This window comes from Indicator indicator, chromosome 35 (assembly GCF_027791375.1).
Source record: "Indicator indicator isolate 239-I01 chromosome 35, UM_Iind_1.1, whole genome shotgun sequence".
NCBI classification, from domain to species: Eukaryota; Metazoa; Chordata; class Aves; order Piciformes; family Indicatoridae; genus Indicator; species Indicator indicator.
This window is the reverse complement of record NC_072044.1, coordinates 3,221,994-3,247,066: the sequence shown is the minus strand read 5'-3', so window position 1 is coordinate 3,247,066 and position 25,073 is coordinate 3,221,994. Positions and strand designations below refer to the sequence as shown.

General features: G+C 53.9%; 1 protein-coding gene across 1 annotated transcript; it reads left to right on the top strand.

Annotated features, from left to right (window-relative positions):
- The first annotated feature begins 5,442 nt into the window (after positions 1-5,442).
- On the top strand, positions 5,443-23,480 carry IKBKE (inhibitor of nuclear factor kappa B kinase subunit epsilon). The gene is made up of 20 exons (XM_054395852.1): positions 5,443-5,529; positions 6,490-6,630; positions 6,968-7,097; positions 7,728-7,909; positions 8,893-9,053; positions 9,897-10,007; positions 10,261-10,440; positions 11,143-11,345; positions 12,096-12,160; positions 12,240-12,331; positions 12,920-13,021; positions 14,481-14,556; positions 14,639-14,751; positions 16,076-16,152; positions 16,597-16,636; positions 17,813-17,914; positions 21,026-21,122; positions 21,890-21,984; positions 22,221-22,292; positions 23,447-23,480. The coding sequence occupies exons 1-20, from the start codon at positions 5,443-5,445 to the stop codon at positions 23,478-23,480; spliced, it is 2,160 nt and encodes a 719-aa protein (XP_054251827.1).
- Positions 23,481-25,073: the final 1,593 nt, after the last annotated feature.

The following is a 25,073-nucleotide window of genomic DNA, read 5'->3' as shown; positions in this document are numbered from 1 at the left end:
ATGTAGTTTGCCACTAATGGGGTGGTGAGGGTGGGGAAATGCCCATCCAGGCCATTTGTCTGATGGCTGGGAGGTCCTGCAGCTGCCTGGCTCCTGTCCAGTGAGCACAAGGTAGTGGTGAAGCACAGGAGCAAGCTCTGCCCATTGTCCCTGTGGTGTGGTGAGCAGGTCAGGGGTCCCTGTGCATGGCAGGACCAGCCCTGGCTGTAGGGGGACCTGCTGCAGGGCATCAAGGCACTGACTCACTGCTCTGTGAACCTCAAGAGGGGAAAACTGCTTTGAAACAAAGCAGCCCCAAAGCAGAAGGAGCACTTGGGCCCTCCCATCACCAAGGAAGGAGCCTGTCCAGGGCAGAAAATGAGTTGAACAAGCTGGGGATTGATTGAGTCTGAGATTTTTTGCTTCTCACTAAAATGAGGAGCCTCCTTTCTGTGGCCTTACCTGGCCTTGGCTCACACCCTCCAATGCAGTTAGAGACATCAAAGCTGTTTCTTCAGCACTAGAGGTCTTCACTGGAGGGCCCTGATGGTCTCTCCTGGTGAATACCATTCCCAGCAGGATCCTTCCAGCCTCCAGGCCTGGGAAAACACCAAGCACTTATCAGCACTCTGGACTGAACTTTGAGGTTTGAGCTTTCAGATCGCTTCCCAAGATCAGCTTCTGTCTAGATCAACTTTCTGCTTGCTTCTGTGTGTGTGACAACCTGGTACTTGAACACAAAAATACTTGACCCACTGCCTTCTGCCCCTCTGGGCTCCAGTGGGGCTGGGATGCTCCATGAGCTGTGCCACGCACAAGTGGAACCTGGGATGATCCAAGGGCTTTGTCATGCACAAGTGGAATCCAGGATGATCTAGGGGCTGTGGCATGCACAAATGTAACACAGGGTCGTCCATGGGCTGTGGCATGCACAAATAAAACCCAGGGTGCTCCATGGGCTGTGCCATGCACAAATAAAACCCAGGGTGCTCCATGGGCTGTGATGCACAAGCAGAACCCAGGGTGCTCCATGGGCTGTGTCATGCACAAGCAGAACCCAGGGTGATCCATGGGCTGTGTCATGCACAAGCAGAACCCAGGGTGATCCATGAGCTGTGTCATGCACAAGCAGAACCCAGGGTGCTCCATGAGCTGTGTCATGCACAAGCAGAACCCAGGGTGATCCATGGGCTGTGTCATGCACAAGCAGAACCCAGGGTGATCCATGAGCTGTGCCATGCACAAATAAAACCCAGGGTGCTCCATGGGCTGTGATGCACAAGCAGAACCCAGGGTGCTCCATGGGCTGTGTCATGCACAAATAAAACCCAGGGTGCTCCATGGGCTGTGATGCACAGGCAGAACCCAGGATGATCCAAGGGCTGTGTCATGCACAAGCAGTGGTGGCTGAAGAGGTCATTTTCATCCTAGAATCATCAATCAGGTTGGAAATCACTCTCTCTGCCTCCCCTGACCACCCCATCAAAAAGAAGATGAGGTCTTTTCCAGGCTTGGTTCCAAGAGTTGATTTTGGTGGCTCTGGAGATGCCAAAAGAGCAATTCAAGGCCTGGAAAATGTTTAAATTTTGATGCTGATTTTTTTTTTTCCCTCCTGTTGTTACTTTGTGCTTCCTATAATGTCATCTGAGACCAGAGGGTTGTTCTTCATCACTGGGCCAAAAAGAAGTGAAGGTGGAGAAGGGAGGGCAGCTCCCTGCTGTACTTCATACTTGACAACCAAGCTTCATACAGGGTAAATGTTGAGCAGTTTGCAATGGAAATAAACAGCTGGAGCCTTCCTTCTAAAGGCACTGTGGTAACCTCACTTCTGAAGTGGACTTCACCAACCTTCCTCCTCCAGGCAAGAATCCTTTGCCATTGGGATAAAGCAGAGCCCAAGAGGTTGGACTCAGGAGAGTGCCAAACTGCTGGAGCAATACTTGTGAGCAGCAGGTTCTTCAAACAGAGACCAGCTCAGTGTAGCCAAAATCAAGGAGCAAGTGACTGCCAAAAAGCCTCCTGAGGTGTTCTGAAGGGTGGCAGCCACGGCCCAAGGTGCTGCTGTTGGAAGGTTGCCCAAGTTGGGTCTCAAAGCCTAGAAAATCTTCGTGTTCCCTTGGTTGGAAACCTCCATCCTGCTCCTGGTGGGCTTGAGAGGTGTTGGGGGTGGGGAGAGCTGGGGGGGTGGGGGTGGGGTTGTTAAGAGCAGTTGTGGGGTGGAATGTTCTTGCAGTTCCCATTGTTCCATGTCTTCTACACCACTCTAGATGATGGTGTGCAGATTAAACTGTGTAAAGTTGGACTTTGTATATAGGACTCTGTACAATATGGAGGTACAGCTTTTTTTTTTTTTTTGCCTTTTTTTTGGGTTTTTTTTTTGGACGGTACTGTACAGTATTAGGAGTTTGATGTGTTGGGGAAAAAAAAATAACCATGCTCAAGTCCATCCTTGTGGGGGGCAACCAAATGTATCCATTTGTTATTAGCAATAGTTTTGCTTTGGGGTTTTTTGTTTGTTTGTTTTGGGTTTGGTTTGGTTTGTTGTTTTTTTTTTTTTTTTTCTTCTGAGAAATAAATGTTTTGGGCATGGTGGAAATCCTGAGCCATGGAGCCCAGCAGCAGCTGATGGATGGAGTGAGTGTGGCTGCCTGAGCCTGCCTGCCAGTGGGGGGTTGCCTGTGGTTGAGTGAGGAAGAGGAGGAGCAGCCCCTTCTGGGAGCCTTCTTCAGCTCTGGAAATCTGGGAGGGCTCCTTGGGAATTGGGATTGACACTGGTAAGTAGGTGACGAAGCATCTGGAGGATGCAGAAATACAGCAGGGGGGAAGGGTTCCAGGGATGGGGCTTCTCTCCCACCTCTCTGGGCAACCTGGGGCTAAGTTGAGTGAGGAAGAGGATGAGCAGCCCCTTCTGGGAGCCGCCTTCATCTTTGGGAACTTGAGGGAGGGAATCCTTGGGTATTGGGATTTGGATTGGCCCTGGTAAATAGGTGATGAAGCATCTGGAGGATGCAGAAATACAGCAGGGGAGAAGGGTTCCAGGGATGGGACTTCTCTCCCACCTCTCTGGGCAATCTGGGCCAGGCTCTCACCACCCTCAGTGGCAAACAGTTCTCCCTTCTCCCCAGCCTGAATCTCCCTCTCTCAGTTCCAAGCCATCAGCCCTTGTCCTGTCGCAAGGGGAAGATGCCTGCCACAGGCAGAGCTGCTGCTTGGCTGCGGTTTTGTAGGCTTTGCTGCCACCAGCTGGAAGCATTTTTGTCACCACCTTGTCACAGCCCCAGGGTCTTGCTGTGTGTTTGGTGCTAAGTGGGATGTGCTGGTTTCTGACCACGGGTGTGACCGGTCTGAGCAGGGCAGAGGGGATTTTGGGGGGCAGCCTGGAGATGGGGGAGGATGAAACCTGCTGGTGGGGCGAGCAGGGAAAGGAAATAAGCTGTAAAATGGAAGAGGAAAGGAAATAAGATAGGAAATGTAAAAAGAAAGGAAATAAGATAGGAAATGTAAAAAGAAAGGAAACAAGATAGGAAACGTAAAAGGAAAGGAAATAAAGCAGAAATGAAAAGGAAATAGGCTATAAAATATGAACAGACAGCACAAGAAGGGATAAAGGGATCTGAAAGGAGCCAGGCTCCACCACAAGGCATAACCCAGTGGCTGAGTTGCTGGAGTTGATCTGGGATCTCCCACCACAACTATGCAACCAGGAGAGCTGCTGGGATGACTGGGATGTCCTGGAATCCCTGGGCTCCAAGGGCTGGCAGCTCCAACCCCTGACCACTCTTGCAGGAAAGAAATTGTTCCTGATATCCAACCTACACCTCCCCTGGTGCAGCTTGAGGCCATTTCCTCTCCTCCTATCACCTGAGACTAGGGAGAGGAGACCAACGCCCACCTCACTCCAGCCTCCTCTCAGGGAGCTGCAGAGAGCAGTGAGGTCTCCCCTCAGCCTCCTTTCCTCCAGGCTGAAAAACTCCAGGGCCCTTGGCTGCTCCTCACAGGACTTCAGTTCAAGATCCCTCAGCAGCCTCATTGCCCTTCTCTGGCCATGCCCAGCCTCAGGCTTCAAGAAGTCTCCAGGTCCCTTTCTCTTCCTCTTAGCTGAGCCACAGCAGAGTGACTCCAGTCAAAGTGAGTTCAAGTTTCACTTGGTCACCCTCCTGTCACTGTGCTTCCTGCTGAGCTCTGCCCCCCAGCACCACCTCTTTGATAAGCTCAGGGCAAAGGGCCAGCCTGTGCCCCACAGCTCAGCTCCTCTCAGGGGTTTCCCATGCCAGGAACAGCCAGGGCCAAGCACTGCCCCCATATGCACTGTGGGTCCCCAGCACAGCTCAGGAAGGCAGAGTCACAGATTGCATCAGGTTGGAAGAAACCCTCAAAGGTCATCTTGTGCACTCCCCACCCTCCACTCAGCAGGGACACCTCCAACCAGATCAGGCTGCCCAGGGCCACAGCAAGTCTGGTCTTGAATGTCTCCAGGGATGGAGCCTCAACCACATCCCTGTGTGACCTGTTCCAGTGTCTCACCACTCTCCCTGTGCAGAACTTCCTCCTGATGTCCCCTGCTCCGCTTTCAAACCATTGCCTCTCATCCTATCCCCACAGGCCCTTCTCAACAGTCCCTCCCCAGCCTTCCTGTAGGTGCCCTTCAGACACCAAAATGCAGCTCTAAGGTCTCCCTGCAGCCTTCTCTTCTCCAGGCTGAACAAATCCAACCATCCCAGCCTGGCCCCATAGCAGAGGTGCTCCAGCCCTCTGACCATCTTCATGCCCTCCTCTGGACCCTCTCCAGCAGCTCCACATCCTTCTTATGTCGAGTCATGAAGGCAGACCCTGGCTGCAGACCCTGATCTCACCTCCCCAGCCCGGGCAGGCTGTGTGCCGGGTTGTGCTCAGCACCTTTGGGTCCATCCCAGCCCTGGCTGAGGAGCTCAGCAGGCCTGTGGAGTGCTGCAACTCTGGGAATTTTTTTTCTTTCTCAAGCAGGAAGCTGAAGCATTTCCTCCTCCAGCCACAGCTGATGCTTGCAGAGCTGGTTTTGCAATCCCCTGGGTTTCTGTGCTGGGGAGGTGCCTCTCCTCTCACCACCTTGCAGCTTCAACGTTTTGTATGCTCTTTTTTTTTTTTTTTTCCCTTTGGTTGTTGGTTTGTTGAGTTTTTTTGGGTTTTTTTGTTTTTTTTTCTCTTTTCCCCCGTATCTGTCAGTGTTTTGCTGCCAGCCCTGACAGGTCCCGGCGCTGGGGGTGGTTTTTTTGTCAGCTCGGTTCCCGTGCAGCCCTTCGAGTGGTGCTGCTCGCTTGGAACTGGTGAGGGAAGAGGCTGCTGGCCAAGGGGCACCTCCTGCTGCTTGGCTTCTGCCCCTGGGCATTGCCTGGTGGGGACGGCTCAGCGCTGGGGCTGGGGGAGGGCAGTGGCCCTTTGGGGTGAGCCATCTCCTTCCCACCCCTCAGTGGTGCTTTTTTGGAGATGCAGAGCACCCCAAACTACCTCTGGAGCACCGAGGACCTCCTGGGCCAGGGTGCCACAGCGTCAGTCTACAAGGCTCGCAACAAGGTGAGCAAGAGGGGAGGGGGGAAGGGGGCACCAACCACCCTGACCCCCACCAGGCTCCCCCCTCCCCCCAAGCCCTCCTACCCCGCAGGAGCTCCCTCTGCTCAGCCTCCCAGGGAGGGGCTGTGCAGGGGTTTATGTTTATTTTCATTTTCGTTTTCGTTTTCCCTTTGGCTCCTTCCCCGTGGGCACCAGCTGGGGGTTGGAGGGTCAAGGGCAGCTTTCTGGGGGTGCTCACAGCCAAGGTCCTGCTCATGGTGCATCAGGGAGGAGGAGGGGGGAGCAAGGGGGAAGGCGAGTTAAGGAGCTGGGTTTGGGGGAATGCCCAGAGGTTTTGAAAACCCCATCCTTGGCTCATTTGCATATGACATGCAAACACTTGCCAGGGCTGGAACAGAGCCTCTGCCTCACTTGGGCTTTGAAGTTCAGTGAGCAAACTGTCTGAGCAGGCCAGAGAGGCACCAAACCCAGCCCCATCTCAGCTGCTCCAGCCACTGGTTTGTGATGAAGCTGAACCTCCACACTGCCCTGTGGCACCTGTGGGCTTGCAGGGCCAGGGAGCAAAGGGGTCACAGCACTTTGCTTCTGCAGTGGAAGAAACAAGGCTGAAATTGTGCCAGGGGAGGGTTAGGCTGGAGATGAGGAACAATTTCTTGACTGTAAGAGTGGTCAGGCACTGGAAGAGTCTGCCCAGGGAGGTGGTGGAGTCACCATCCCTGGAGGGGTTCAAAATACATGCAGGCATGGCACTGTGGGACATGATTTGGTGGCCATGGTGGTGTTGGGGTGATGGTTGGACTGGATGAGCTTGGAGGCCTTTTCCAACCCAAACAATTCCATCGACACCTGGTCAGAAAACACTTTATAGTATGGGCTGCACCCTGAGAGGGATGTGGGAGCAGCATTGGAGCTGCTTAGGATGGGGATGGCATCAGTTTCCACTTCCCTTTCCTCTCTTCCCAGAAATCTGGGGAGCTGGTTGCTGTGAAGGTTTTTAACAATGCCAGCTACCTCCGGCCCCAGGAGGTCCAGATGAGAGAGTTTGAGATGCTGAGGAAGCTGAACCACAAAAACATTGTCAAACTCTTTGCTGTGGAGGAGACAGTAAGTGGGAGCTGAGCTGGGGACCCTGCTGTGCTGAGCTGGGGACCCTGCTGTGCCCACCAGGGCAGTGCCACAGGGGTGCTGCTTTGAGCTGTGGGAGGGGAGCAGTGGTCCTGGGCTGCTTTCTCCTCCACCTCCCTCTAGCCCTTCAGCACTGGGGGTGCTGGGTTGGAGCATGGATGTGACCTGCTGTTGTCACCTGCCCAGGCACATGGCATAGAGGGGACAGCTAGGCTGTCCAAGCTGGGGAAACCCCAGGGACACACCAAGCAAAGGAGGGGGTCTGGTCCTGCTTGGGAAGAGGGAACAGGCTGCCAGGTGGGACACATCCCTGCAGGGCAGCAGCAAGCAGAAGGTGCTGGTGATGGAGTACTGCTCCAGTGGCAGCTTGCTGAGTGTGCTGGAAGACCCAGTGAATGCCTTTGGCCTGGCTGAGTCTGAGTTCCTCATCGTGCTGCAGTGTGTGGGTGAGTGTGGGGGTCCCCCCCAGGAGAGGTGCCTACCTCTTGGGTCTGCATGGCAGCAGAAAGAGCACAGGATTTCAGCCTGAAGCTGGAATGGGACAACTCTTCTGCTTCCTAAAGCAAGCCCCCTAAGCCCCCAAGTCTGCTCTTAGTGTCACCATCTTCTCACTTCCCCATCTGCCCCTCCAGGCAGAAGGGACCTGCAATGTCTTTTGTTCCTCTGCTGCCACCACGATCACAGCCCACGGCTGAGAAGCTCTGGGCTGGGGACCTCACGGTGCTGGTGGAACCCTACGAGCACCAGTCCTGGGCTATGGCCATGAGGGCTGCACAGAGCAGAGGCTGCACCTCCTAGCAGGTGGTGAGCTCCACACTCAGGAGAAGCCTGAGGCTTCCTCCTTGCAGACCTGCTCCAGGAAGCAGCTGTGGGAGCAGGCTGTGCCCCACCACGGAGGAGCACAAGGGCAGTACCCTCCCATCCTCTCGCTCATCCTCTCCGTCCCCACAGCCACCTTCCTCCCCAGGCTTGTCCCTTCTCTGCTGCTTCTGCTCTTCCTGCTTTCAACCAAAGCCCTCTGGAGCCCAGTGCTGCAGCCCCATGTGTGAGCAGAGCCTTCCCCCCCGTGTGCCCAGTGGCAGGGATGAACCACCTGCGTGAGAACGGCGTGGTGCACAGGGACATCAAGCCTGGGAACATCATGCGGCTGGTGGGGGACGATGGGCAGAGCGTCTACAAGCTGACGGACTTCGGGGCTGCCCGAGAGCTGGAGGATGATGAGAAGTTTGTGTCTGTCTATGGCACAGAGGAGTATCTTGTGAGTGTGCTGTGCCACCAGCACGGTGGCCCCTGGGGAGCCCCAGAGCGGTGGAGGTTGGAAGGGAGATGCCTGAGTCCAGCTCAGGTCACAGAGAACACATCCAGGTGGGACTTGAAAGTGTCTAGAGAAGGAGACTCCACAACCTCTCTGGGCAGCCTGCTGCAGGCCTCCAGCACCCTCACACCAAACGAGTTTCTCCTCCTGGGTTCCAGTGTGTGCCCATTGCCCCTTGTCCTTTCACTGGGCACCACTGAAAAGAGCCTGGCCCCAGCCTCTTGCCCCCCACCCTTCTGATGTTTATAGACATTAGGAAGATCTCTCAGTCTCCTCTTTTCCACACTAAACAGCCCCAGGTCCCCATCAGGTGCCCATCCTTTCATCCAGCATCTGGGCAACTTAGAATAGAATCATAGAATCATAGAATCAGTCAGGGTTGGAACAGACCACAAGGATCATCTAGTTCCAATCCCCTGCCATGGGCAGGGACACCTCACACTACACTTGTAGAGATCCACAAAGACCTGGGGAGCCCAAGCTGGAAGGGAACAGAGTTTTTTTTGAAGAGTGGGGCTGAGCATTTTTGTTGGAGACTTACAGGTGATGTTTTTTTTTTGGTGGATCCAGCAGCAGCACCAGAACTCAACGACCTGCAGTGATAGGACAAGGGGCAATGGTTTGAAATTAGAGAAAAGGAGTTTTAAATTGGATGTGAGGAACAAGTTCTGCACCAGGGGGTTCTGAGGGGAGGTGGTTGAGGCTCCATCCCTGGAGATATTCAAGGTGAGACTCAACAAGGGTCTAGTGGAGGATGTCCCTGCTGACTGCAGGGGGGGCTTGGACTGGATGACCTTTGGAGGTCCCTTCCAACCCAATCCGTTCTCTGATTCTAAAGCAAGCCAGCAGGTGCCAATCCCAGCACCCAAGGCCTGCTTGCCCCTCTGGCCAGGCTGGCAGTGCCATATCTCTGCTCCCCCCTGCAGCACCCTGACCTGTACGAGCGAGCGGTCCTGCGCCAGCCCCAGCAGAAGACCTACGGCGTCACCGTGGACCTCTGGAGCATTGGTGTCACCTTCTACCACGCTGCCACTGGCAGCCTGCCCTTCCTCCCCTTCGGGGGACCTCGCAGGAACAAGGAGATCATGTAGGTGCCGTGCCCAGCTGGGTGCTGCTGCTGGGGGTGCTGGCCTTGGGGGCTGCAGGACAACCTGCTGGAGGCTTGGTGTGCTCCAGCAGCGCCCTAAGGGACTTGGGCACTGTGGTTTGCTGCTGGTTTAATCCCATACAGACTGGGAAGCCCTGGACTGTGGCCCTTGGGGAGTGTTGTTGGGAGGGAAGGATATGTGCCCTGTTGATTAGGTTTGTCCTAAAAGCACTCTTGTGACGTTGTGGCTAAAGAGCTGGGAGAGGAGGCAGAGTGTGGGGGCGTTAAGAGGAATGTGGCCAGCAGGTTGAGGGAGGTTCTGCTCCTGCTCCTCTTCTACTCTGCCCTAGTGAGACCACATCTACAGTCCTGGGTCCAGTTCTGGGCTGCCCAGTTCAAGAGGGTCAGGGAGCTACTGGAGAGAGTCCCTAGATGCTGAGGGGCCTGGAGCATCTCTGTGAGGAGGACAGGCTGAGAGCCCTGGCACTGTCAAGCCTGGAGAAGAGCAGCCCCAGAGGGGATCTGGGCAATGCTCAACAAGAACTAAAGGGTGGGGGGCAAGAGGCTGGGGCCAGACTCTGCTGAGTGGTGCCCAGTGATAGGATAAAGGGCACTGGGCACAAACTGGCACCCAGGAAGTTTCATTTGAACTTAAGGAGAAACGTCTTCAGTGTGAGGGTGGCAGAGCCCTGGAGCAGGCTGCCCAGAGAGGCTGTGGAGTCTCTTCCAGAGAGGTTCCAACACTGCACCCCCACCTCCTCCCCGGGCCATTGTGATCCTGGGCAAGCTGCTGTGGGTGCCCTGCTTTAGCAGGGGGCTTGGACTGGCAATTCCTTTCCCCAGGTATAAAATCATCACCAAGAAGCCTCCCGGAGCCATCGCAGGGGTGCAGAGGCAGGAGAATGGCAGCATCGAGTGGAGCTATGAGCTGCCCATCACCTGCAGGCTCTCCACGTGAGTGTCCCTTGCTGGGCTTGGACCCCACTGCAGCTCTCACATCCTAACCCCGTGCCTGGAGAGGGACTTCCCAGCTCAGCTAGCTCAGGAGGTTCTCATCTGCAGACATCACAGCTCTCAGACCAGGAAAAGGGGGTGCAAGGCAGGGCAGTGGCTCCTGGGGTGGGAGCTCAGCTGCCCTGTAAGTCTCCACGTCGGTGGCTCAGGGTGATGCCAGGCTGTGCAAACATCTCTTCCTCTGTGTTGGCAGGGGGCTGAAGGACCAGCTGATACCCATTTTGGCTAACATCCTGGAGGCAGATCAGGAGAAGTGCTGGGGGTTCGACCAGTTCTTTGCAGGCACCAACGACATTCTGCACAGGGTGGTGGTCAATGTCTTCTCCCTGCAGCAGGCTTCCTTCCATCACATCTACATCCACTCCTACAACACGTAAGGGGGGCAAGGCTATGATAAAAACATGCTCAGGGGCCTTTCAGTGGGTGAAGCTGGGGGGAGGTTTAAGCAAACCAGGCTCAAACCAGCCCGTGTTTGGGCTGGAGCACCTCTCCTATGAGGAGAGACTGAAAGAGTTGGGGCTGTTCAGTCTGGAGAAAAGAAGGCTCTGAGGTGACCTTCTTGTGGCCTTCCAGGATCTGAAGGGGGCTACAAGAAAGCTGGGGAGGGACTTTTTAGGATCTCAGGTAGCGATAGGACTGGGGGGAATGGAATAAAGCTGGAAGTGGGGAGATTCAGCCTGGATGTGAGGAAGAAGTTCTTCCCCATGAGAGTGGTGAGAGCCTGGAATGGGTTGTCCAGGGAGGTGATTGAGGTCCCATCCCTGGAGGTGTTTGCAGCCAGGCTGGATGAGGCTCTGGGCAGCCTGATCTGTGTGAGGTGTCCCTGGCCATGGCAGGGGGGTTGGAACTGGCTGATCCTTGTGGTCCCTTCCAACTCTGACTGATTCAAAATAAAATGAACCAACTGGGAGCTGTTGGCAGCTGATATGGCACATGGAGAACCCCAGGGAGGTTTTCCAAGGGGTCCTGCTGTCCTTGTGGGATATTTCTACAAGAAGAGGCTGTTGAAGTGATGGAAACCTGACCCCTCACCCCATGCTCATCCCCCATCCTTCTGCTTCTTTTTTCCTTTCAGTACCACCAAGTTTTTAGACGCTGTCTTCAAACAAACAAATATAGCCCCACACCAGCAAGAGTATTTTTTTGAAGGTCATCTGTATGAGCTGGATCCGAATCTCCAAGCTCATCATTTCTGCAAAACCACAGAGCACAACCCTCTGACCCTTCTGAGCACTGCTGAGCAACCAGAGGATGTGGTAGGAGTGAGATACAGAGACCGTGAGTAGCGCTGGCTGCTGGGGATGCTTCATGGTGTGTGGGGAGGGGGCCCTAAGGGAGAGCTCATTGAATGGGTATCCTCTGAGAGCCCAAGCTGCAGGGGGAGGTGATGATGCTGGAGCAGCGTTAGGAGGTTTCAGGGGCAGTTGTGCTGCTGCTCGTGGGCTTTGCCAGCAGTTTGTGCCTTCATCCACATTTTCTGATCACAGAATGCATCAGGTCGGAAGGGACCCTCCAAGGTCATCTTGTCCAACCCTCCTGCAGTGAACTAGATCAAGTTGGTCAGGGCCCCATCAAGTTAGAACTTGACTGCCTCCAGGGATGGGGCCTCCAGCACATCCCTGGGCAGCCTGTTCCTGTGTCTCACCACCCTCCCTGTGCAGAACTTCCTCCTGATGTCCAACCTGAACCTTCCCTGCTCCCGTTGCAAACCATTACCCATCTCAGAATCATAGAATCATAGAATCAGTCAGAGTTGGAAGGGACCACAAGGATCAGCCAGTTCCAACCCTCCTGCCATGGGCAGGGACACCTCACACCAGATCAGGCTGGCCAGAGCCTCATCCAGCCTGGCTGCAAACACCTCCAGGAATGGGGCCCCAGCCACCTCCCTGGTGGCTGCACTAAGCTTCCAGCACGGTGCCAGGAATCCTGAGTAGCTGCAGGGTTTGCTTTGGTGGGTGTGGGACATCCCTGGGGCTCCAGGGGGCTCTGGGCTCCCTCCCCAAAGCCCTCTCTCTGCCTTTCCAGCGGCTCTTGAATTCCCAAAGTTCGTCCCCAAGGTGGACGTGGTGGCCGACTGCAGCGCAGCCAAGGTAGGTGGGGGTGTGCCCACGGCCGGGGGAGCCCCAGCTGAGGAGGTGCAAGGTGGTGGCAGTGCCCTTTGCCTTGCAGAGCATGGTGGGTGCCCTGCACCAGACGCTGCGCATCGCCCAAGCCCTGCGGCGCTGCCGGGAGCTGCTGGCCAGAGGTCTGCACTGGGTGATGTGAGTGACGAGGCCACCACGGGCGTGGGTGGTGTCGGGGCTGAGCTGTCCCTTCCCAGCACCGAGAGATCTGGGTGGTCGGAGTTTGAACCAGCATCCTGCAGGACCGCTGGGTCCGGTGGGATGTGGGCAGGGAGTACCGGGAGGGAGCGCAGCAGAGGATGTGCCAGTAGGTGGAAGCAGACGTTCAGCAAAGCTTCTCTCCTCTTCCTGAGCTTCCCACACCACTCTTGCAGCCAAGAAATTGCTCCTAACGGTCAACCTAAACCTCCCCTGGGGCAATTTGAGGCCATTTCCTCTTGTCCTATCACTTGATACTAGAGAGGAGACCAACCCCCATCTCACTCCAGCCTCCTCTCAGGGAGCTGTAGAGAGCAATGAGGTCTCCTCAGCCTCCTCTTCTCCAGACTGAACCCCCCCAGGTCCCTCAGCTGCTCCTCACAAGACTTTATCTGTATCCATCCCCTCCATTTTTCCCCAGAGCAGCCAGAGTGGAGCCACCAGCACCATCCTAGCCCCCAACCACACATGGGCAGCCCTGGGCTGCTGAGGAGCACAGGTTGGACAGGATGTTTTCTCTGTTGGCAGTGGGAACCTGAAAACAGAGTGTTCAAGGATTTTGGAGCAGAGGAGAGGAGCTCATTCGGTGCTCACCTGCCTGCAGCTCACTGAGGTGAAGACCTATGTGCTGTAAGTGTGGCTTTGAGCCATGGGGATGCAGCAGATAAGATGTGGGGCTCTCAAATGTGCCTGGATAATCAGAAATAAGTCAAATTCCAGGGAAAAGCTGGCAGCTGGAGGGTAAGAGAGGCTCTCACTGCGTGTGGAGGCTGCAGGGAATGAACCACTGTGGCTGTTTCTCTTTCTTTGCTTCAGTTGTTCCTGGACAGTCCCTGCTTTCACAAGAGCCCAGCACTAGTCCTCACTCCTTGGCTCTTGCTCCAGGGTTTTCAGACTCTGGGAGCCACCAGAGTGTGAGGAGAGAGGGCCACTGCTGCTGCCAGCTTGTGGGACAGGGAAGCAGAGCCACTGCTGCCAGCAGAGCTAAAACACAGTCAGGAGAGCAGCAGCTGCCAGGTCCTCCCTGGGCTCTGGCCACCATCACTGACCTCAACCCCTGCAGACATCCTTGGGCAGTGCCAGGGAGGGTTGCCAAGAGCCCAGTGTGCTGTTTTCCCCCTCCTGACCACACCATCCATGCTCTTAATTCCATTCAAGAGGCTCCACAAACAGAGAGGTCAGCAGAGGCTGAATTCTGGAGCAGCCTGGGCTGTCCTCAGCAGCCCCCATGCCCCCATTTCCCACCCAGGCTGCCCCCACTTCAGCTGCAGTCACCCAGGGCTGTTTTGCTTTTCTGTGGTGTTGCTGTAGTGGAAAATCCTTTGCTGCTGGCTTGCTGTTCTTTTACTCTTCTCAATTGAGCCAGTCTCTTCATTTCCCTTCCCAAAGAGAGGGCCACATGGCTCCCACTGCCTGCAGCAGGATTAGCAGAGGGCTGTGGTGCCAGCAGCACTCATGCTGCAGCTGGATGCTGCTGGCTCATCCCTCCCCTCTCCACCACGCTCTGGGGCAGTCTCTTTCTGCTGACTTCAGCAGCTCAGCCTCATGCTCTGGTGCCAGCTGCAGGCTGGCAGACAGCCTCTGATCTGGTGTAAAGCCAGTGGGTGTGAAGCTAACAATTTGGGAACAAATTAGAGACAGCAGTGTGAGTTTCTACCCCATCAGCACTTTGCATCCTGGGGCTTACATCCCGGACCCTGAATGCAGAGCTGGTGCTCCAGCAAAGCATCACCCAACTGCCCCAGGGACTCTGCTGCCTCCCCCACCACAGGGGGGATTTTCTTTGCCCAGGTGATGGCTGCCTTTGGCTCATCTCCTGCCTAAGGAATATCCATTTCCTGACTTTCACAGATTGATAGAATGGTTTGGGTTGGCAGAGACCTTAAAGATCATCCAGTTCCAGCCCCCCTGCCATGGGCAGGGACACCTCCCACCAGCCCCAGGTTGCTCAAGTCCTCATCCAAGCTGGCCTTGAACACCTCCAGGGAGGGAGCATCCACAACCTTCCTGAACAACCTGTTCCAGTGTCTCCCCACCCTCACTGTCCAGATTTCTTTCCTAATCTCCAGTCTCAATCTCCCCTCCTCAGGTACGAGGCTGCTCCTGCAGGCAGTGGGGTGCCAGCTCTGAAGGACATGGCCACGGTGAAGACCAGGCTGCAGAGGGTGAGCCCTGGGGAGCAGCCACCACCACAGGCAGCATTTGGAGCAACCAGCCCCAACCTCTCCTCCTCCTCCTCCTCCACAGGTTGCTGAGGAGCTCTCTCAGTGCTCCCACAACATCTTTGACTTCCAGGGGGCCTTGGACAGCATTTTGTCTGAGCTGGTGAAGCACAGGCGCCAAGTGCATGAAGACAAGAGGTTTGTGGCACCAACATTGCTGAGACCCTTGCCAGCCTGGTGAGCAGGCATCACTGGGTGCTCCTGAGCAGCTGCTCCTTGCAAGCAGCTTTCCACAGCCCTGTGCACACCCCTGTGGTGTCTCTGTCCTGGGAGCCAGGCTCTTCTCCCAAGGAACAAGTGATGGGAGAAGAGAAAATGGCCTCAAGTTGCACCAGGGGAGGGCATGAGGAACATTTCCTTCCCCAAAAGTGATGTCAAACCCTGGCCAAGGATGTCCAGGGCAGAGATGGAGTCTCCATCCCTGGAGGGGTTTCAAAGCCATGGAGATGTGGTGCTGAGGAATGTGGTTCAGTGAGGACCTGGCAGTGCTGGGTTAAGGGTTGGTCCCTTATATATATTTATATAATTATATATATACACATATATATATATATATACACACACACACAAAATTATATATATTTTTAAAATATATATATTAAAATATATTTTATATATATAATTATACATATATAAAACACATATATGTTATATGTATTTTATATTTATTTATATGTTATATACATTATATATTGCATATTATAGATATAATATCTATAATATCTATTATATATTATAATATATATATTAATCTATCATGTATATATTTATATCTATAAAAATATAATCTATGTAGCAATATGTACAGTATCTGAAGGGGGTCTACAAGAAAGCTGGGGAGGGACTTTTTAGGCTCTCAGGTAGTGACAGGACCAAGGGGAATGGAATAAAGCTGGAAGTGAGGAGATTCAGGCTGGACATAAGGAAGAAGTTCTTCCCCATGAGAGTGGTGAGAGCCTGGAATGGGTTGCCCAGGGAGGTGTTTGAGGTCCCATCCCTGGAAGTGTTTGCAGCCAGGCTGGATGAGGCTCTGGCCAGCCTGATGTAGTGTGAGGTGTCCCTGGGCATGGCAGGGGGGGGTTGGAATTAGATCCTTGTGGTCCCTCCCAGCCCTGACTGATTCTAGGACTCTGTGCTGGTATGCACTACTTACAACATTCACAGACATGGGCAATTAACAGGAACTGCAAAACCCCTCCTGGCCAAAGCCAGGAAAGTTGTTTCTCTATTCTCTTTGTCCACATTCGTTGCCTTCCGTTGTAGCCTGTGGTGTTTGCTTGTAAAATGCAGCCTCGTTTGCTTCCAAGCTGAGCTAGTCTGGTGTTGGCAGTGTGGGAAGGGACTTTCAACACCATAGCACCTCAGGACATGGTTGGATGGCCAAGGTCATGGTTGGACTTGATGATCTTGGAGGTCTTCTCCAGCTGAAGCAGTTCTGTGATCCCTCCTGTCCCCGTTGCAGCATCCGGCAGATGGAGTGCTGCCTGGAGAAGGTGCAGCTGATCTACAAGCAGTTCAAGAAGGCCAGGAGCTGCCTGAGTAAGTGATGGGGACAGTGTCCCCAGGGTCCCCTGGGCACAGTGATTTCAGTGCCACCATAGCAGTCCCAGAGGCTGGCAGCCCTGGGAAGCTCCCAGTGTGACCGCAAGGGGTAATGGATATAAACTACAGCAGAGGAGGTTCCACCTCAGCATGAGGAGGAACTTCACTGGGAGGGTCACAGAGCACTGGAACAGGCTGCCCAGAGAGGTTGTGGAGTCTCCTTCTCTGGAGACTTTCAAGCCCCATCTGGATGTGTTCCTGTGTGACCTGTGCTGGATTCCTGTTCTGGCAGAGGTGTTGGACTCAATGATCTCCAGAGGTCCCTTCCAACCCCTAACCTCCTCTGATCCTGTGATCTGTGACCTCTGGGTGTTGTCAAGTTGCCCATCTCTTGGGTGCTGGACAGGAGGACGTCTGCTGACTGCTGTCTTTCCTCTCTAGGGTTGGGCTACAACGAGGAACAAATCCACAAGCTGGATAAGTAAGGCCCAACCCTCTCCCCTGTTTTAGGACCTACCCCATGCTGGGAGGGGTTTGGTGGTTTGGATGGAGTCCTAAAGGAATGTAACATGTCCTTGGGTCATTGACATTGATGGTTGGACTTGATGATCTTAGAGGTCCTTTCCAACCACTCTGATTCTATGACTGCTGCTGATTGAGCACACCTGGAAGTGGCTTCTGTGGTGCTTCATTGGTGCAGGACCTTTCACAGCAGAGTTTTCAAGCTACAAGCTGTATCAGGTGAAGGTGCTGAGAAAATCTCTGCAGAGGTGGGGACAGGTCCTCTGTGATGGACTGTGGGGGTCAGAACATTGGGCCCCTCACTACAGGAAGGATGTGGAGGGGCTGGAGCTGGTCCAGAGAAGAACAACAAAGCTGGGGAAGGGTCTGGAGAACAGGGCTGGGGAGGAGCAGCTGAGGGAGCTGGGGGTGTTCAGTATGGAGAAAAGGAGGTTGGGAGGAGACCTCATTGCTCTCTACAGCTCCCTGAAAGGAGGCTGGAGCCAGGTGGGGGTTGGTCTCTTCTCCCTAATATCAGGTGATAGGATGAGGGGAAACGGCCTGAAATTGTACCAGGGGAGGGTTAGGTTGGAGTTTAGGAACAATTTCTTTGCTGCAAGAGTGGTCAGGAATTGGAAGAGACTGCCCAGGGAGGTGGTGGAGTCCCCATCCCTGGAGGGGTTCAAGAAACCTGTGGCCATGGCACTTAGGGCTTAGTGGCCATGGTGGGGTTGGGTTGAGGGTTGGATTGGATGATCTTAGAGGTCTCTTCCAACTGAAACAATTCCATGGTTCCATCTCAGGCTGTTCCTCACACAATACTTAATTTGGGGCCATTTATTAAGGTCAGGAAGCATCCTGTTTTCCTATCTGCTGCACTTCAGTGGGAGCCAAGTGTCTGATGGCTTAAACTCCAGGGGAAAGGCTTCTCCAAAGTGCCCTGGGGTGGGAATCACAGCTCAGCCAGCCCCCAGACCTCCCTCTCTTCTTGATCACAGTTAGGCTTTGGTTTTAACACTGGTACTAAATCAATTATTAAACATTCAGTTCCTCTTTCTCTGCTTGGACCCAGTTTTATGTCTCCTGCCATGTGAACTCTCATGTCCATACATTTAAGGCAATCATGACCTTGCTCCCTCTTCTTGTCTGGTTTTAGGCTGAATTTAGGGCACCTGGCCAGGAAGGTTCTGTTGATTTTCCAGGATGATTGTGTCCAGCAGTACCAGGAGGCCCTGGCTCTTCATGGCAGCAGGATGAGGTACCAGCCCCTACCCCTGCTTTTGGCTTTTGAACCCTGGCAGGGGTGGGAGAGGAGATCTTCCAGAGGGGTTCAGCTTGCTCTCTGCTCTGCACTGGGTGGTGGGATGTGGATGGAGATGGAGTTGTTGGTAAGTGCTGCTGAGGGGCTCATAAAGGGGCAAGCAGCAGCTGTGTGTGACTGCTGGGAATCCTGCTGTGCCCAGGGAGCTCTCTTCTGTGCCATTTCTGCCCTCTTCTTCTCAAATTCCTTTTCTGTTTGTTTGGTTGGTTTTTTGTTTGTTTTTTTAAAGCCTCCTAAACACTCACCTTGAGTTCAAGCAGCTCATTTCCTCCCTCTGATGGGGAAGAAGTTCTCTTTTAGCAGGACAAAACTGCTGTTGAGACAGAAACATCTACTTGTCAAGAATGATTTTCTGGTAAATGGTGTTGGGGGACTAATGCAAAGAGCAAATCACCAGGCAGTGAGGGAGCAGCAGCCACTGCAGAGAGAGCAGGGGGGAGAAGGAGGCACCTGGGGAAGAGGATGCTGCAGAAATTGGGGGTTTATTGCCAGGTTGCTCTTAGAGTGGAGCATCCCATGCCCCTGGGCTGCCAGTGTGGGCAGGAGGAGAAGGATTTTCTTTAAGGCCTTAGAATTAAACTCAGCCTTGTGCCTGGTCTGGAGTAGCCCTGCATGGGAGTTAGTACAGGAGGGGAGATTTTGAGGCTAGAAAGTTTGTCTCAGGTGCTCAGGAATGTGCCAGGAACAGTGATCAGTGTCTGACCTGTCCTTCCCCTGTCCTTCCCCTGTCCTTCCCCTGTCCTTCCCCTGTCCTTCCCCTGTCCTTCCCCTGTCCTTCCCCTGTCCTTCCCCTGTCCTTCCCCTGCCTTCCCTGCCCTTCCCCTGCCCTTCCCCTGCCCTTCCCCTGCCTTCCCCTGCCCTTCCCCTGCCCTTCCCCTGCCCTTCCCCTGCCCTTCCCCTGCCCTTCCCCTGCCCTTCTTTCTTTCCTTCCCCTGTCCTTCCCCTGTCCTTTTTTCTTTCCTTCCCCTGTCCTTCCCCTGTCCTTCCCCTGTCCTTTTTTCTTTCCTTCCCCTGTCCTTCCCTGTCCTTCCCCTGTCCTTCCCCTGTCCTTTTTTCTTTCCTTCCCCTGTCCTTCCCCTGTCCTTCCCCTGTCCTTTTTTCTTTCCCTCTGCTGTCCTTCCCCTGCCCTTTTTTCTTTCCTTCCCCTGCCCTTTTTTCTTTCCTTCCCCTGCCCTTTTTTCTTTCCTTCCCCTGCCCTTTTTTCTTTCCTTCCCCCGTCCTTTTTTCTGTCCTTCCCCCGTCCTTTTTTCTGTCCTTCCCCCGTCCTTTTTTCTGTCCTTCCCCTGCCCTTCCCCTGCCCTTCCCCTGCCCTTCCCCTGCCCTTCCCCTGCCCTTTTTTCTCTCCTTTCCCTGTCTCTGCCTTGTCCTTTCCTTGTCCTTCCCCTGTCCTTTTTTCTTTCCTTCCCCTGTCCTTTTTTCTTTCCTTTCTCTGTCCTTCCCCTGTCCTTTTTTCTCTCCTTCCCCTGTCCCTGCCTTGTCTTTGCCCTGTCCCCTTTCCAGCCTCCATGTGTGCAGCCAGAGGTCTCCACACTGCAAACCCTCACCCATGGGCAGGTTCCACTCTGGGGACAGAAGCTGTTGCCCACAGCCACCTCCTGCCTCATCCCATCCATCACTCAGTGAAATCTCCCCTTGGCTTCAGTGGGGATCTGGTCTCAGGGTGCAGAGCAGGAGCCCCAGCTGCAACTCAAGCAGGGCTTCTACCTTTGCTCACAGGGAGGCAAAGAAAAGCCTCTTTGTGGGTTTTTTTTTTGTTTGTTTTGTTGTTTTTTTTTTTTTTCTGGGCTATTTTTGTACCTGTTTTTGTGTCCTTAGGGACAAGGCATCCTGAGTCACAAGTGGATATTTTGAATTTATTGCTGCCTCAGTTTTAATTGTCTTGTTTTGAGTTTCTTCCTGCTGGCAGCCAGACTTTGTGGGTGGCTGTTTTCCTGGGGACTGGAGGTGGACTGCTCACCTTAAATGTTCTTTCCTTTTGGTTGTTTAAAGCCCAACCAAACCTTTTTTTTTTCTTTTTTTAAAAATATATATACAGCTCACAGTCTGGCACCTCCTCCACCCTGGGGCCCTGGAGACAACAGGGCAGTTGGTTCCCCCTAAAAGAAAAATCACAGGAGGGTTTACTTAGGGACAGAGCAGAGGGGGACACTGCTTACCCCATCCTGGCACAGCTCTGAGCCCACCAAGGTGCCACCTGCTTTGGGTTTTGGTGTCATTAGAGATGCTGGCCCAGCTCAATGCCCACCAAGGTGCCACTGATTTGGGTTTTGGTGTCATTAGAGATGCTGGCACAGCTCAATGCCCACCAAGGTGCCACTGCTTTGGGTTTTGGTGTCATTAGAGATGCTGGCCCAGCTCAATGCCCACCAAGGTGCCACCTGCTTTGGGTTTTGGTGTCATTAGAGATGCTGGCACAGCTCTGAGCCCACCAAGGTGCCACTGATTTGGGTTTTGGTGTCATTAGAGATGCTGGCACAGCTCTGAGCCCACCAAGGTGCCACCTGCTTTGGGTTTTGGTGTCATTAGAGATGCTGGCACAGCTCTGAGCCCACCAAGGTGCCACTGATTTGGGTTTTGGTGTCATTAGAGATGCTGGCCCAGCTCTGAGCCCACCAAGGTGCCACTGATTTGGGTTTTGGTGTCATTAGAGATCCTGGCCTCAAGGACCATGCTCCAGGGAGGACTTTTCTGCTCTTCCAGTAGCAGAGTGGCAAACAGCACTGTAAAGCCAAGGAGGCTTTTTGAGCAGGTGCTGAACCCTCCAGCCTGGACTGCACACAGGGATGGGTTTGAGCTGTCCCTCATCTAACCACCACTTTCCCTAATTGATTTGCTCTCAGTGTTGTTGGGATAACCTGTGGTGGCTGTGGGCAGAGCTGCAGCTGGGAATTTGCTTCCCCTTTCTCACTGGGGTGCAGAAAGGTTTGCAGCAAGCAGGACAGAATTAAACCACAGAAGCACACAAATCATCATCCCCACCATTTGCTGGCCACTGACTGGGACTCTTGGCATTGTTTTTTGTTTTGTTTTTTTTTTTCTCCCCTCTAGGAAAGTTTGTGAGATAAAGAAGCATCTGAAGAGGCTCAGCAACCGCATCAGTGCCTGCAGTGTGGAGACCATGGAGTGCCAGGAGTGCCTGCAGAGTGTAGGTGCCATGAGGGCTCCTACCTGGGGCTGCTGCTGCTCCCCTCTCCCAGCTTCCAAACACTGGAAATCTACCCTCTCCCAGCACCCCTCCAGTGTGCAGTGGTGCCTGTGTTGAGTAGGGAAACAACAGAGAATTTTTAAAGCATGATTTAGGGCCACAGAGAGGATGAGAGGGCTGGAAGCTCTCTGCTGTGAGGACAGGATTGAGGGTTGGAGTTGTTCAGCCTGGAGGAGAAAAGGTTCTAGGGAGACCTTCTGGTGGCCTTTCAGTGCTTCAAGTGGCTGATCAGAAAGCTGGACACAGACTTTTGAGCAGAGCCTGTTGTGACAGGACAAGGGGTGATGGACTGAGCTAAAAGAGGCATATTCAGACTGGAGAGAAGGGAGGATGTTGAGACCCTGGCCCAGGCTGCCCAGAGAGGTGGGAGCTGCCCCATCCCTGGCACCATCACAGGTCAGGTTGTTTGGTGCTCTGAGCAACCTGCTCTAGTTGCAGGTGTCCCTGCTGACTGCAGAGGAGTTGGACTGGATGAGCTTTGAAGGTCCTTTCCCACCCAAACCTGTCTGTGATTCCATGAACAGCCTCCTGCTGTGGGATCTCATTGCAGATCCTGCTTTGCCTCGCTGCATGAGCTGGAAGAGCTTTGGCAGTGCCACCCCTGGTGCCAAGGCCTGCCTGGCAGGGGGGAATCTGGACCCAGTACACAATCCCTGCAAAGAGCCCACTGACTGCTGGGGGCTGCTAAGTCTTCTCCATCTCTGCAGGCTCTGGACAGGTTTCTCCAGACAGAGAAGCAGAGTTTGGCCTCAGTTCCTCCTGCACCTCCCCCCCTCCAGCCACACCAGGAGATGGTTTTTCGGTGAGTCTTTTGGAAGAGGGTTTTGTGCCCACCCCAGCTCCCCAGGGACAAGTGGGAACCCCCCCACACCCCCACTGCTCACCCTCTGCATGAGCAACAGGGTTGGGGTGAAGGAACTGTTTGATCCTCATTTGGTGACCTGTGGGGTGTCCTGGCCAGCTGAGCCCTTCTGCAGGAGATGCTCCCAAGGGGAGTGAGATAGCACAGGGGTAAGGAGCTGCTTGTGTCCTTGGCAGGATGCAGGAGCTGCTGGAGCAGATGAAGTCAGTGAGCTGTGATCTGCAGCTGAACAACAGCATCATTGAGAGGTGAGTAGCAGCACACAGGGACAATGCCCCAGGCAGTGATTCCTGCTGCTGGGAGGGGGTGGTGGGTCTGGGTGGGCTCCCTGGAAGCTGTGCCTGCTGCCCAGCACAACCACAGCTACTCATGAGGGTTTAACAGCACCAGGTTCATGTCATGGTCTGGCAGCAGAAGAGAGTTTTTCTCTCTTGGAAGCTGAAGCATGGTCTGCTGCAAAGGCTGAGTGATGTCCACAGCCTCTTTCCAGCCTTTGTCCTGGGCTGCTCAGCACTGGCAGCTGCTGACTGCCAGGGAGCAGAGGATGGAGCTTGGACTAGATGACCTTTGGAGGTCCCTTCCAACCCAAACCATGATTCTGTGATTCTGTGATGCTTTCCATTTCTGGATGAAGCTCTGTGCAAAACCCAGCACCCTGCTGCTGGCAAACTCCCCCTGGCTTTCTTCCTCTGCAGCTTTGATTTGAGGATCTTAGTGCAAATCAGCCACTGGCATGTGGGCATTAAAACTTCCAGGAGTTTCACATCAGGTTTTAAAAGTAAAATAGAAATCAGAGATTCAGCAGCTCTGGTAGGACCACCCATGTGGTTGGAGCATGGGAGTGAGGGGAAAAGAAAGGTCTGGTATGGTTTGATGTGAAGAGTTTGTCCCATGAGACACAGGAATGAGCTTAAAGTCTTCTGAAGAGCAGCTGAGGGAGCTGGGGGTGTTTAGTCTGGAGAAGAGGAGGCTGAGGGGAGACCTCATTGCTCTCCACAGCTCCCTGAAAGGAGGTTGGAGCCAGGTGGGGGTTGGTCTCTTGTCCCTGGTATCAAGTGATAGGACAAGAAGAAATGGTCTGAAATTGTGCCAGGGGAAGGTTAGGTTGGAAATTAGGAAAAATTTCCTGACTGCCAGAGTGGTCAGGGATTGGAACAGGCTGCCCAGGGAGGTGGTGGAGTCCCCATCCCTGGAGGTGTTTAAGAAACCTGTGGCCATGGCACTTGGGGCCAGGGTTTAGTGGCCACGGTGGGGTTGGGTTGACGGTTGGACTGGATGAGCTTAGAGCTCCTTTCCAACTTGAATCATTCCATGATTTATGATGAGTGCCCAGTCCCAAACTGCAGCCTGGCACTGCGTGAGCCCAGCCAATCCCTTAAGCCTTTGTTTTTTCTTCCTGCAGGTTGAGTGGAGCTGCCCCAACTCCTGGGATTTGAGAGAGGTGGTGAATGAGCAGCTGCTGAAGCCAAAACTGCTCTGCACAGCACACAACACTCACAGCACTTTGGATCCAGAGGGATGGAGACATCTGATGGTCATGTTTGAGGAGCAGTCTGTGTCCTACCTCTCTGCTGCAGCACTTTTGCACAGCTGAGCAGCAATTAGCTTCAAGTGGCTTGGCAAGCCTTGAGCCTTGGACAGTCTGACCACAAGGCTGGGGGTTGTTCTTTCTTTTCCTTTCAAGAAGTGCTTGAAGGACTTTTTGTTTTCTTCTAGCTTCTCTGTATCACCATCCCAGATGATGGAAAGGAAGAGGCTAGAGACATAAATGATACCTCTCATTTGTTTAAGGATTGCTCCCACTGTTGATGTTCCTCTGATCCTTGAGGCTTCATGGAGCAGGACAGGAGCCCAAGGCAGGAAGGTTGTTAGGGATTGCTCCCACTGTTGATGTTCCTCTGATCCTTGAGGCTTCATGGAGCAGGACAGGAGCCCAAGGCAGGAAGGATGTTAGGGATTGCTTCCACTTTTAATGTTCCTCTGATCCTTGAGGCTTCATGGGGCAGGACAGAAGCCCAAGGCAGGAAGGTTTTTGGACCTGGTTAGAAGGGCAACAAAACTGGTGAGGGGTCTGGAGAACAGGGCTGGTGAGGAGCAGCTGGGGATGTTTAGTGTGGAGAAAAGGAGGCTGAGGGGAGACCTTCTGGCTCTCTGTAACTCCCTGAAAGGAGGGAGCAGTGAGGTGGGACATTGTGCATCTGGAAGGAGAGGTTGAGCCACCATCTGGGCAAGCAAACACCTCTGACTCAACAGCAGCAGGGATGCTCAGCTTGCCTGCCCAGACCTGTCCCTCAGTAGAAAATAAAACACCCAACTCTGCCCTTCACCTTTCCCCCAGTTCTCTTTCCAGCTTCTCTGACACCCATCAGCTAAACCAAAAGCCTCCAGCCAAGTCTGGGCCTGCTGTGGCTGTTCTGGTTGCCCAGAGGTTGCCCCCAGCCCCCAGGAAGCCAGGGCTCAGATTGTCTGACAGTGCCCAGAGGCATAGCTGCTGCAAGGACAGGGCCAGGGGCTTCCAGCCGTGGCTGCTGCTGGGATTGACCATGCAGGAAATATTTTTAACCTCTGCTGGGAGCCCTGTGGGGATATGAAGCAAAACAGGAGCTGAAGATCTTCCTGCAGCACCACCCTGAGCCTCAGCCAGGGAGACAAATGAGCAAGGAGCAGCAGCCTCAGGTCTCTGCCCAGTTTGCTTTCTTGTAAGAACAAACCAAGTGCACCCAGGAGCTCCCCCCTCAGCCCAGGAAACCTTCCTGTCTGGAATTTGGCACCAATGTCCCATTCATTTTAATTGCCAAAACCTACATCCTGACTGTCAAACCCAGCTCCTTCCTGGAGGAGAGGTGGAACTAAGTCATCACTTAAAAGCTATTCTCCTGCAAATGATTTTTGTAGGATTCTCCTGGTTTGATAATGAACATTCTTTTAAAGCCAGATCAAATTCCCTGACAATCCCTGTAGGAAGAAGGCAGGGAGCCTGGGCAGAGCCTGCTGCAGCTTCTTGGGATTCAGTGGAGCTGTGCTGATTT

Bases quoted from the DNA above. Each gene is read 5' to 3' on its own strand.
- IKBKE (XM_054395852.1), top strand. From the start codon at position 5,443: ATGCAGAGCACCCCAAACTACCTCTGGAGCACCGAGGACCTCCTGGGC. The intron at 11,346-12,095 runs GTGAGTAGCGCT...CTGCCTTTCCAG, and splicing joins AGGAGTGAGATACAGAGACC to CGGCTCTTGAATTCCCAAAG. The intron at 12,161-12,239 runs GTAGGTGGGGGT...TTTGCCTTGCAG, and splicing joins CCGACTGCAGCGCAGCCAAG to AGCATGGTGGGTGCCCTGCA.